The sequence below is a fragment of the Thunnus maccoyii genome, chromosome 14 (genome assembly GCF_910596095.1).
Source record: "Thunnus maccoyii chromosome 14, fThuMac1.1, whole genome shotgun sequence".
In the NCBI taxonomy this organism is placed as follows: domain Eukaryota; kingdom Metazoa; phylum Chordata; class Actinopteri; order Scombriformes; family Scombridae; genus Thunnus; species Thunnus maccoyii.
In genome coordinates, this window is record NC_056546.1 from 2,443,425 (window position 1) to 2,455,608 (window position 12,184).

The 12,184-nt window shown below is 39.0% G+C and overlaps 2 protein-coding genes across 4 annotated transcripts in view; one reads left to right on the forward strand and one right to left on the reverse strand.

The window, feature by feature from the left end:
* Window positions 1-12,184, reverse strand: part of LOC121911227 (G-protein coupled receptor 4-like) — a 723,099-nt gene that overhangs the window by 532,298 nt on the left and 178,617 nt on the right. The gene's annotated exons all lie outside the window — the stretch shown is intronic.
* The window catches only part of LOC121911171 (spectrin beta chain, non-erythrocytic 1), a 132,887-nt gene that overhangs the window by 73,103 nt on the left and 47,600 nt on the right, over window positions 1-12,184 (forward strand). For 2 of the 3 annotated variants that reach the window (XM_042432405.1, XM_042432404.1), the window contains 2 exons: window positions 3,108-3,259; window positions 10,738-10,911. In XM_042432405.1, coding sequence (XP_042288339.1) covers window positions 3,108-3,259; window positions 10,738-10,911 — 326 coding nt within the window. Of the gene's footprint in view, window positions 1-2,536; window positions 2,873-3,107; window positions 3,260-10,737; window positions 10,912-12,184 lie in introns of those variants that run through there. The other variant, XM_042432406.1, reaches the window with a different exon arrangement.

Sequence of the window (12,184 nt, forward strand, 5' to 3'; positions counted from 1 at the left end):
GGGAAGGGTGGAGGGGGGGGGGGCTGATTCGCTTGAAGGAACCTACAGGAACAAGCTTCCGTGTTGGAAAGCCGTGTCGCTACCAAACATAGTCACTGACGCCTGTGTTGTTACCACAGCAACCAGTGCAGATAGATCGGTGATAAAATGTCATCTCCAGAAAAAAAAAGTTATTTTTTATAGTATTGCAGCTTTCATATTTCATCACTGCAGCCAGAAGGAACATATTTTAACTAATGAACCAGCTGATAGAAACATACAGCTCTTCCGTCTCCGTCCGGTCGTGAATGTTTCTTCCTCACAGACATCATCACGGCCGCCGTCCGCCGTCTTCCAGCAGCTCCAGTTTGATATCAGAAAGTCGCCACAGTGTGTTTGTGCTGCTGAGTGATAAAACTGCTGAAGCCCGGTCGACACTGACGCTATTGTCCCGCTGCGAGCTAACACACACACACACACACACACACACACACACACACACACACTCCCAAGGTCATGAATTTGTAGGAATGTTTGTTTGCATGTATAAAACAGTCAGTGGTTCTTATCTTATTATTGTGTGTGTGTGTGTGTGTGTGTGTGTGTGTGTGTGTGCTGCAGTCAGTCCAGTTTCCTTCCAGAGGGCAAACAAAGTTTATTCAAGTTTATGCAGAGATCATGCACTCTCTGACTCTCTCTCTGTGAGTTTGTGCGGATGTGTGTGTGTGTGTGTGTGTGTGTGTGTGTGTGTGTGAGAGAGTGTGTGTGTGTGTGTGTGTGTGTGTGTGTGTGTGTCAGGATGTTCAACATTGGCTGTTTGAAAGGCTGCAACTAAAGATTATTTTCATTATCGATTCATCTGTCAACTATTATCCTTTTAATATTATATTTATATTCACTATAGTAGTGAAAAATGTCCCTTTTATTATTTCACAAAGACAAAAGTGATTTATTCATATGACTTATTATTTCTGACTAACAGTCCAAAACAAAGATATTCATCTTCCAGTGATATAAAACAGAGAAATGTTCACATTTTAGAATCTGGAACCAGATGATTTTATGAATCTTTGCTCTGCAGAAGTTAAATATTGTTGAACTGTTGGCTAGAAAAAATATTTTTGACGTGTAGACAAAAGAGCATTTGATTTTTGTGCCTTTTTTTTTTTGTTTGGTTTTACTGTGAAAGCATAAATGCAGAAAGACAGAGGAATGTAAAAATATTATGAGAAGAAATGCTGTAAATGAAGACCAGCTCTAGAAAAATGACCAAGTTGGTTTATTTTATTATTATTTATGTCTTTTTTCTTTTAATTTTCAGCTTTTGTGTGTCTTTGGCTTGCTTTTGACTGTGTGGTATTTTCACGGCAGCATGCGTGAGTGAAAATAAGTTACATTTAGTTTCATATAAAAGAGGTTTTTGTGCATTTTTTTCCTCACATCAGCAGCTCAATAAGAGTCTTTGCTTTATTATCTTCAGACAGATTTACAGAAAACAGAGAAACTGAACATCTGGAATCTTCTTCAAGGGTTTTGTGTCGTCAGCGAGGAGAAGAAAAATGAGGGAACTAGGACATAAAAATGCACATATATTTAGCAGCTTAGTGTGTGTGTGTGTGTGTGTGTGTGTGTGTGTGTGTGTGTGTGTCACGCCCTCTCCTCCCTCTTGATGTCAGGTTGTGTAACTTCCTCCTGTTGCTGGGTCGCCATGGCAACTGACCCAAAAGTTCAGCCAAGGAAACAGCTCTACCACACTGTTCTCTCTGTGTGTGTGTGTGTGTGTGTGTGTGTGTGTGTGGAGTAACAATAACTATCAGGCCTGTGGGAAATAAACAATAAGTTGTGTTGCAGGCAGCAGGTGTCTGCTGTCAGACTGTAGTACAGTTCATCTGCTGTATGTGTGTGTGAATATTTATAACTGTCATTTAGATTTAGTCTGCTTCTTCAGACACAGGAAACCTCCCCGTACACACACACACACACACACACACACACACACACACACACACATACTTGCTTTCCAGGAACAATGGGATGTAGGAAACACGTACACATCCAGACACACCCGCGGAGATCAGCAGGACTCAAACATGCAGCTCGCTCAACGTCCGTTTACTACAGAAGCTTCTTGACTTCATCCACTGAGGAAGAGTGTGAGAGGTTATAGTGGAGTTCATCATGTCGTCTAACCTCTGCTACATTCTGCAATAGATGGGTTTTTCATTTACAATCAGTCAAGACAACGTCCTGATAGCTTATATATGAACATGTTCAGTATTTAGAAATAAACAAACTTGTTAGAATCCAGTAAAATTCCTGTTTGAAGCTTTTTTTTTAACTACACGTTACCTTTGACAGACATCTGTTAGCTCTGGAAACTAACATGACACATATTCCAGTGAGAAACAGCAGCTGTAAAGCAAAAAAATAACATTAATACGGACACAAAGTTAGCTCTACAGGTATTATGTCCCAAACCATCAATCAGAAGCTCCCCAACAAGAAATAACGTTAGCACGAAAACAATAAAGTAACGTTAGCATTACGTTCCTGCTGTTTGCGTTCTGGTTGTCATATTTGTAACGTTAGCATGAAAACAATGAAGTAACGTTAGCGTTACGTTCCTGCTGTTTGACTGCATTCTGGTTCATATTTGTAACGTTAGCATGTATGAAAATCTGGCTGTTTCCTCATAATACAGCAGACAGTTGACTGTGATTTAAACAGCTTCAGTCATAAAAAACAACATGATGCATTTTCCATTTAAAGTCGTTAGAAACACACGTCACTAAAGTATTGATCACTGTCTGACTCATTAAACATTCATCAACATTCATTAAACCTTAAACACACAGTAACAGAGTGAGCTGTCTGACCTTAAAACAAGTTCAGTGTAAGTTCATCCACCTCCTTCATAAAATCCAGATCTCTGAAGCTAACGGCTAATTCTGCACTGTGAGCTAAGCTGGAGGTCTTCTTCTTGAGATGATGAACATTTTCTATCCATTACTTCCTGCCTCTGCACACATCCAACTGATGCCATCACTCAGAAACACGTCTATAGCTCTGATTCCTTCACTGACCAACATCTCTCTCTCTCTCTCTCTCTCTCTCTGTCTCTCGTCCAGATGAGCGTGAGGCGGTGCAGAAGAAGACCTTCACCAAGTGGGTGAACTCCCACCTGTCCAGAGTTTCCTGTCGGATTACCGACCTCTACATGGACCTGAGAGATGGACGCATGCTCATCAAGCTGCTGGAGGTCCTGTCAGGAGAGAGACTGGTGGGTTCACGTCACTGTTGGTGCTTCTATACTCTTCTAAGAGTCATATAGACCGAATCACCGTGACGTCACACTAACAACAACAACAACAACAACAACAACAGTCACTTCCAGGTAGACAACTGGATGTTGATCTGAATTGTGCAGATTTGTTGTCATTTTCAGCCGTAACTGTAACGTTTAAAGATAAATAGTTAAACATGGTGGTCCGATCTATCTGACCTAAATCAAATCTACCCAACAGCAACATCTCACTGCTGGTCTAACTGGTGGCTGCCTTTGTCATAGTGGGAAGCCGCCTTACTGCTGCGTTACCCGTTTATACTTACTTATGCTAATTTTTAATTACTTGTACTACTTACTTACTTCTACTTATTTACATATTCTTCTTGGTTTACTTCTTTATGTGCTTAAACAGACATCTATTTTTGCTCTGTGCCATTAAATAGTACGTGACGCAGATGTTTTCTGCCTGGAAGCTGTAAACAAACATTGTTGTCGAGCTGCAGCCTCACATCTGTACAACAGGTTGTAGTTCTTCTCCAGAGCTGCAACAATTAATCGATTAACAGAAAATCAACCGGCTACTACTTTGATAATTTGTTTTAGTACTTTTTTAAAGCATAAATGCCAAATATTTGCTGGTTGCAGCTTCTCAAATGTGATGATTTGAAGCTTTTCTGTGTCGTTCATGTGTGTTGATCAGTCGAAACAAGACATTTGAAGACATCACATTGAACTGCATGAATTATAATCAGCATTTATTAATTTTCTGAGATTTTATAGACAAAAGTCTTCTCTAGAGTCAGGCTTCAGTTATGTCTCGGATGTGTTTAGCTTAGCTTAGCATAAAGGCTGGAAGCAGGCGGGAAACTGCTAGCATAGCATCATCAAAAGTGGGAAAAAAAATACATCTTACAACAACTCCAGCGTTGTCTGATTTACATGTTGCCACAGTGACAACACAAACACAAACACCAGACCAGTTCAACCAAAGTGAAACCAGCAACACCAGCAGAGTGATTCAGTCCAAACTGTGGGAATAATAAAACATCACAACACAAAGCAGCAGAGCAGCTTTTCATGTTTTAATACTCGCTCAGTCACAGCTGTAGGGTGTCTCCGCTCTCACGCTCCTCTTATCTGTTTGTTCAGCGTTATCTAGATATGAAACGCCGGCGTTTACGCCTCCGTCAATCATTAAACTATTCACCACCACGCCTCCTCCTTTCAACACGACTGTTCAACCACCAAATCTTTTCAAAAACTGACCGAAATCATCAAGACAAGAGGTCGTTCTTTGGCTTTTTATCCTGAATTTGGAGAAAGAAAAGAGAGATGGCGAGCATATAAACAGAAACCAGAAACGACGTTATTTAATTTATTAAATGATTTATTATTTAAAGGCAGTGTCTGCACACAGATTTCATGTCCTGCTGAGTAACGAAAGGTGCTGATGATGGACTGGTTACCTCACGTTCGTGGTCTGGAACCAGTCTGCAGGTCGGGAACTGCTGGTTTAGATATTTATTTTTAAAAAAAAACCAAACAGATTTAATTATAAGCAGCTGGAGATACAACAGGAGCAGATTGTCAGCAGTTAAATCAATTTTACTCGTCTGCTCCCATTTGTTCAATGTGTTTATGGATGAAAATGTTTTATGAATCAAACTGAAGCTGCAGTCGTCCTATAATCAATAATAATAATATTCATGATTGAGTCTAAAAATAACTCATTAATATCTGTTAAAAACTCACCGAGTTAGTTAGTAGGTGTGTGTTTCAGTGATTGACGGGCGTCCGTTCGAGGTTGGATATAGTTACTGACAGTTTGCCGTCACCATGGCGACAGGAATACATTACTGTTGGACTCGCTGCCCTCCGTTTCTCTCGGTCTTCCTACTGTATCGCACCTCTTGCTGTTTTACTGAAAAGCATTTAAACTCACTCAGACCGTCCCAGTTTCACCCCCCCCCCCCCCCCCCCCCCCCCCCACCCCCCTCCACCCCCGCCTTGTGACTTCCAGTGGTATGAGCCAAACTCCCCTCTTCTTCTTCTTCTTCTTCTTCTTCTTCTTCTTCTTCTTCTTCTTCTTCTTCTTCTTCTGTCTCTTTCCTTTTTTTTTCCTTTCTTCTTCTGGCTGAACTCTCTCTCCCTCCACTCAGCTGTCATCCGGCCTTTTCACAAGTTGTCAAACACACGCAGAGAGAAAACACAGCAGCACTCTGTCAGACAGGAAATAACTTTTTTTTTTATTATTATTATTCTTCTTATTATTCTTTTATCGTTTCTCATTTAATTGTGTTTTCTTTTTCGCAGCGTCGTGTTTAGTTTGTTTTCGGTGCCAGTCACGGTGGGGAATGTGTGGCATTTTGGATGTTCAGGGAGGAGGAAGTGAGCAGAGGAGAGGAAGAGTGGGTGGAGATGAAGAAGGAAAAATGAAGACAAAATGGAAAAAAAAAAAAAAAAAGGGGGGGGGCTTGAAATAAAATAAAGGAGAGAAGCAGAGTGATGGTGAAGTGGTGAGCAGAATGGCTGGAGGGACTCAGAGTGGGAGACGGTGTGGGGGTGTTAAGAGTTGTGAAAGGAGTCATTGAGTAACTTTCAGGGTTTAAATGGAGCCAAAACGCCTCCGGACGCAGCAGAAGAATCTGAGAGCGAGCGGCTGTTTCTACTCTGCACAGTTTACAGGAGAACTGCCATTTCTTACGACCCCAGTCTCTATTGGTTATGATAATGTCATATCCACCGTTTCATCACTGACTCTGTATGTTGAAGCTTAAAGCTTAAAGCAGCAGTATGTGAGTCCGTCTCTCAGTACTTTCCTCCTTTTTTTTATCAGTTTTTGGAAGCGCCGCTCCCCATAAAAGTCGCCGCATCAGTCGATAAGCTTCTCGCCTCGTCGACTCGCGTTTTGTCATTTTGTCATATCGCTGCCCCGCATCATTACACACAGTAACATAGCGTGACATGGTGACAGGCTGCAGACTTTTTTTTTTTTTTTTTTTTTTTTTACAGATTCTTGTCTCTGAATGACCTAAAAACATATAACTGTGATGGAAACAGAGAGGTACCATAGAAACAGAGGACGGTGCAACGCAGAGTGACTGTTTCCTGCACTCAGCTCTCACTGGTGTCAAACACAGCGAGGTTGGATTGTGTGTGTGATCGGCGCTCCGTGCTGCTGCGCTCGGACGTTATAACTGAACTAATACAAAGACGCACACACGGAGGCATGAATATTTCTCATTGGAGGCTGAATTGAAGAAAGAAATTAATGCTGTAATGTTGTTTTAGTGTGTAGACCTGTAGGAACAAAATATATGTAACAAGATAAACATAGATACATTTACTATAGATTAGATTAGAATACAGGTCCTAGATCCTAGATGACTAAAAAACACACTTAGGTAGCACAAGACATTCATCTACTGTTACTGTCATAATTGTTTCTGGCGCCACAAATAATAAATTCGGGATACAGGGAAAGTGAAGGATTTATTCTCTAGAAGCAACTACTGTAACTGATTATAACAATCAAACAAAGTATATAGAAAAACAAGAGTTGCTGGAGTTTTGACCAGTTCAGGCAGCAGTGTCACAGATAACCAGGCGGGTGTGAAAGATGCTGCTCATCACACATGGAAGAAGGGGCATTGGAGCACTTAAAGACCAAATCCACAGTCCTCCTTCTGTGCAAACATGTATTTAAAACTTTATTTGAAGCTAATATGAAGCTTCAGCGTCCAAATGAGTCGAATCAAGTAGATATCTTTCAACGTTACAGTCTTTTTAGTGCCAAAGTTCCTCTTTTTGTTACTATACTTCCACCTGCAGCTCAACAGGGAAACACTGTCAGAGGAAACACAAAGAGGGAATTTGATGCTAAAAAGACTGTAAATGTGTCAGATATCCACTTGATATGACTAACTCAGACTGCTGAAGCTGAATAGAAGCTTCACACAGACTTTTCAATGACTGTGTGGACACACTGTGGATTTTGGCCTCCATCACTTTACATCACAGCGAGGAAAACCTCTTTCACTGTTCATAAAAGTGTGAACCTGTCCTTTTTAAAGGTGCAGTTTGTAGAATTTAGTGGCATCTAATGGAACAGACTTGGTTATAAATGGAATATATTAATCATAAGTATGTTTTAATTAATGTATAATCACCTGAAAATAAGAATTATTGTGTTTTCGTTACCTTAGAATGAGCCCTTTATATCCACACAGGGAGCAGCTCCTCCTCCAAGGAGTCCGCCATGTTTCTACGGTAGCCCAGAATGGACAAACCAAACACTGGCTCTAGAGAGGACCTTTTGTGTTGGTGTTTCGTGCTCACTGCTAGATGCCACTTAAATCCTACACACTGATCCTCTAAATCAAAAACTGGAAAGCCTCCTAACTCTGGTGCATAAGAGTCGAGGTTCAGACCAGCGAGAGACGGTCCGATGGTGGAAAGTCCCGGTTCTGATCAGCAGCAAACTGCAGCTGGAGGTGAAATAATTTTTTTTTTTTTTTTTTTTTTTTATGGCTTTAAGTGGCTGCTGAAGACTGAATCTCTGTGCGGTTTATTGGATTTCAGCCACGAGAGCAGACAACAAGTCCAAAATATCTGTGGTTCAAATCTGAATGTGAATCACTAGAGTGACTCTTAGCCGGGTGGTGTTTATGTGTCTGTGTGAGGAAAAGCAAAGACAGCAGTGTTATTGTTGGACAGCGTTCCCGGTCGTAGTGCGGACGGGCCTGCAGGATGTAACATCACTTGCTCTGACAGCTCGCATTTATTTTATTTTAGTTATTTACTATTGTTGTATTTCATCACATTTATATTCCAAGATTGTTCCGCGTTTAAACATAATCATCATAAAAATGTCAGCATCGTCCAAAGGACTCGTTTTCAACAGTCTCTCTCTCTCTCTCTCTCTCTCTCTCTCTCTCTCTCACGGCTTTTCTTTCATCGGACCTTTCTGGAAAAAAGATGAAGTGTGTTCCTGGAGTTTTTATTTTCCATATTCTTGGATAAAATAGCAGCGACTACAGCAGCTGATCTCAGAAGATGAAACCCTTTTTTGTGATGTGAGCATAAAAAACTGCAGCTGCTCGGCCCCTTTAATCCCAGATGCTAACGAATCTCTTATTAATTATTATTCTCACTGCTTCTTCTGAGCAAATATCAATATAAACATTCAAATAGCAGCTTCTCATTTGTAGCCGAGCGTCACCATCTCTGGTTAAAAGGACCGTCATGCGCCGCAGCAGATTAGATCAGCTTAATTAATTAATTAATTATTTAATTAATTAATTAATTAATGTAATTCTTTTATGGGAGAAAAGACACATCAGTCTATAACATGACAGTACAGTCGCCACTGGACTGTTTGTTTCTGTAGCGTCACAGACTGGAGACTCTTCGATCAGCTGATCACCTCCACCAGTTAAACTTTGATTCGCTGCAGCTGAAGTTATTTTAGCTGTTTTATTATTGCAAATGTCAAAAAATAAACCTAATAAAATTTAGATTTGATAAAAATGCTATCAGAGCCCTAATTTCTATATATTCAGCAAGATTCCCATTAACCCTTTCATGCATGTGATATGTTGGTACCACAATGTTTATTTTTACTTTTAAACAAGTGAAATATCATGTCAGTAACTTTTTTTTTTAATATATTGAATTTTGAAATGTGTCCACTGTAGCAGACACCATGCATCAATGGAGTAAAAAGTGATTAATGGAAATCAATATAGGCTATATATATATATATATATATATATATATAATTTTATTACTAAGAGCAAACGGTATGAATACACATAAGAACATTAGATAACAACAACAACAGAGAGGATATTTGAAAAACAACAGACAGAATGTACCGTTTGTTGCATGACGTCTGCTGGAGCAGACAGATGTATTCTCAGTCACAGAAAATAATGTACAAGAAAAATATTATTAAAAACTTGATAAAAGTATTTCAAACATCTTATTTAGTTTGAAAAATATACTTTTTACCTGTTTCTTTTTTTTTCTGAGAATAAAAATATTTAACAGATATTCCTGAGCCTCCGCCATGTTGAATTTATGATTCAATATAACAAAATCACAGAAAGAGTCAAAAATGATATTCAGATGGATTGTAGACGACACTTTGGGGGTTCAACACCTGGTAGTCGGGACATGATGCTACAACTTAAATGGTTCAAGATGGCTTCCACTGTAGTGTACGCCATGCATGAAAGGGTTAAATTTGCAGGTAATAATCATCATCATCTCCAAAGGATGAATCCTCATGACTCTAATGATCCTTCGTGGCCAAACTTTACCTTTTTATCTCCACTTTTTTCACTAATATCTGTGTAATTGACTCATTTTCTAACTAAAGTTGAATCCCTTCATGTTTTATCATCACTGTCACCTCCGGTCGTGTTTCTGTTTGTTTGTTTGTTTGTTTGTTTGTTTGTTGTGTAACTGCTGAGCTGTCAGACATCTGTCCCATATCAAAAATAGATAAATAAATAAATAAAACATGAAGCTGTGCAGTAAAGTAGGTTATGACAGCGTTAAACCATCCTGACAATCCCTCCATCATAACAGGATCTCAGTCTCTGCCTGCTGACACTTCCTGTCTGTTTTCACACCGGCAGCAACGAAATGACATCACAGGAACGTTTTCTCTCTGTATTTGTTTTACTCATTTTTTTAAATATAATAAAACAAACAGAAACAGAACAACATTTCTCCCAGATGAGATAAAGTGAATAAAGGAAGAATTTCTTGAAGGACACAAGTGGAGAAACACTAACGATTTATTACAGAAGTCAAACCACTAATCACCAGTAACTTTAAAAGTACTGTAGAATTACAACAACATAGGACCTTGTACAGAAATATAACATTTATACATAGTAATATAATCTCTAAGGTTGCAGCTAACAGTTATTTTCATTGTCTGTTAATCTGCTGATTGTTTTCTTTGTTAATAATTTTATAGTTATATGTTCCACCATCTTGTTTTGTCTGATTAACAGTAATAAACACTAAAGTTATTCAGTTCACTATCATATATAACAAAGAAAAGCATTAACTCACCATATTTCACATCACACTTTGCTTCCAAACAGGAAATGTTTGTATTAACGGGAGTTTGGAAGGTTTGTTTGTAGATATTTCTGTCTTGGGGGTTTTTTTTTTTTTTTTCATGTTTTCACTTTTTTTTGGCGACGCTGAAGTTGTTTCTGGATCAGTTTTAAGTATTTATGGTTGTTTTTATTGTTTTTGGACGTTCATATTTAGAAAATCCTTTGAGAATATGATTTAACGCGCAGTAATAAAACATCTATGAAAACATAAAGCCGTCAGCTGTCTTCTTCTTCTGCATGTTTATATATCGCAGCACGAAGCGGTTCGTGGTTTCTGGCTGTAAATAAATCGAGATCTTTGTTTATTTTGGGGGTTTTTTTCGTTCGTTTCAGCCCAAACCCACGAAGGGTCGGATGAGGATCCACTGTCTGGAGAACGTCGACAAGGCTCTGCAGTTCCTGAAGGAGCAGAGGGTCCACCTGGAGAACATGGGCTCCCACGACATCGTAGACGGAAACCACCGCCTCACCCTGGGCCTCATCTGGACCATCATCCTCCGCTTCCAGGTAAGGGTCACACGCGCGAGTTTGCATCCCGAGATGAGGTTACTCACGTCAGCTGGAATCTGAATAACCACACTGGTCATCTTCCATTTTCAGGTGACAAGGCGTTGTGCAATTTTGCATCCCACAATATCAGACAAATGCAGTTAGTCTGATCTTTATGGGTCTCATTATATTCTCTAAGGGAATAAAACCCAATGCACTATTTTGCATCTTTAAATCATAGGACAGAATCAGCCTAATCAAATGTTAAAGAGTTATATGGCTATTTTGTATCCCTGCATGAATAATATACACATAGTTAGCAAGTTGAGGTAGTGTATGCTACTTATGTTTGGGCCTCCTCTTGGCCATATCCATCACCTTTAGGTTATGGAATTGCTATTACTATTTTGCATCCCGGTCTGGTTATTCTTTACCAAATAACATAATTGCTCTTGTGGGTTTTGACTGAGCCATCATCTAATCATAGAGTGAATTAGTTACTGTTCTATTTTGCATCCCACAAAAACCAGACTCTGTCAGATATTCCCAAATTAGGGGACTGAGCTTGATATTATGGGCCTCATCTGGATCATTATGCTCTGCTTCTTTAGTTTATGTCCTATTTTGCATCCCAAAATGGTTGTAATGAGTACAGTGTATCTGGATCATTATACCTATTTTGCATCCCCAAATTTGTTAAATGAGTTTAGCTTGGTTCTTAGATTCTGAGAAGAGCTGGGCTCCATTCTGAGTTAATGGGTTAAAGTACTATTTTGCATCCCAAAATGAATAAAACACACATACACACAACATATTTGAATCAGAAGAGTAAGTTATTCATGTTAAGCAGGGCATCGTATGAGGTCTCTACTACACACCTAGTTAATGAATGAAAAGGGATGCAAAGTAGTACAAATATAATCAGTGTGAGGTAGTGAAACCCTTTAACCATCAGTCTCTCCTCCCAGCTAGTTATTTATTTTATTAAGAACACTTTTCAATATAAATTAATACAAAAGTAAAACTTCTAAAACTACTGTAAAGTTGAATCAGGTTCATAATAAACTGACATTTAACAGCAAGATATTAATCAAAAAATTAATTGAAACATCCTTAATGTTCTTAATCAAAAGATAAAACGCTACATTATTTCTGCAGATATGAAAGTGTAGTTAGATATTAAATCCTTCATAATCCTAAAATGAGACTTTCTTGAATCATTAATCATTTACTGAAAGATTAAAAGTTAAATTACTTCATATTTTACAGTATTTTCTGGCACTTTCCGTTT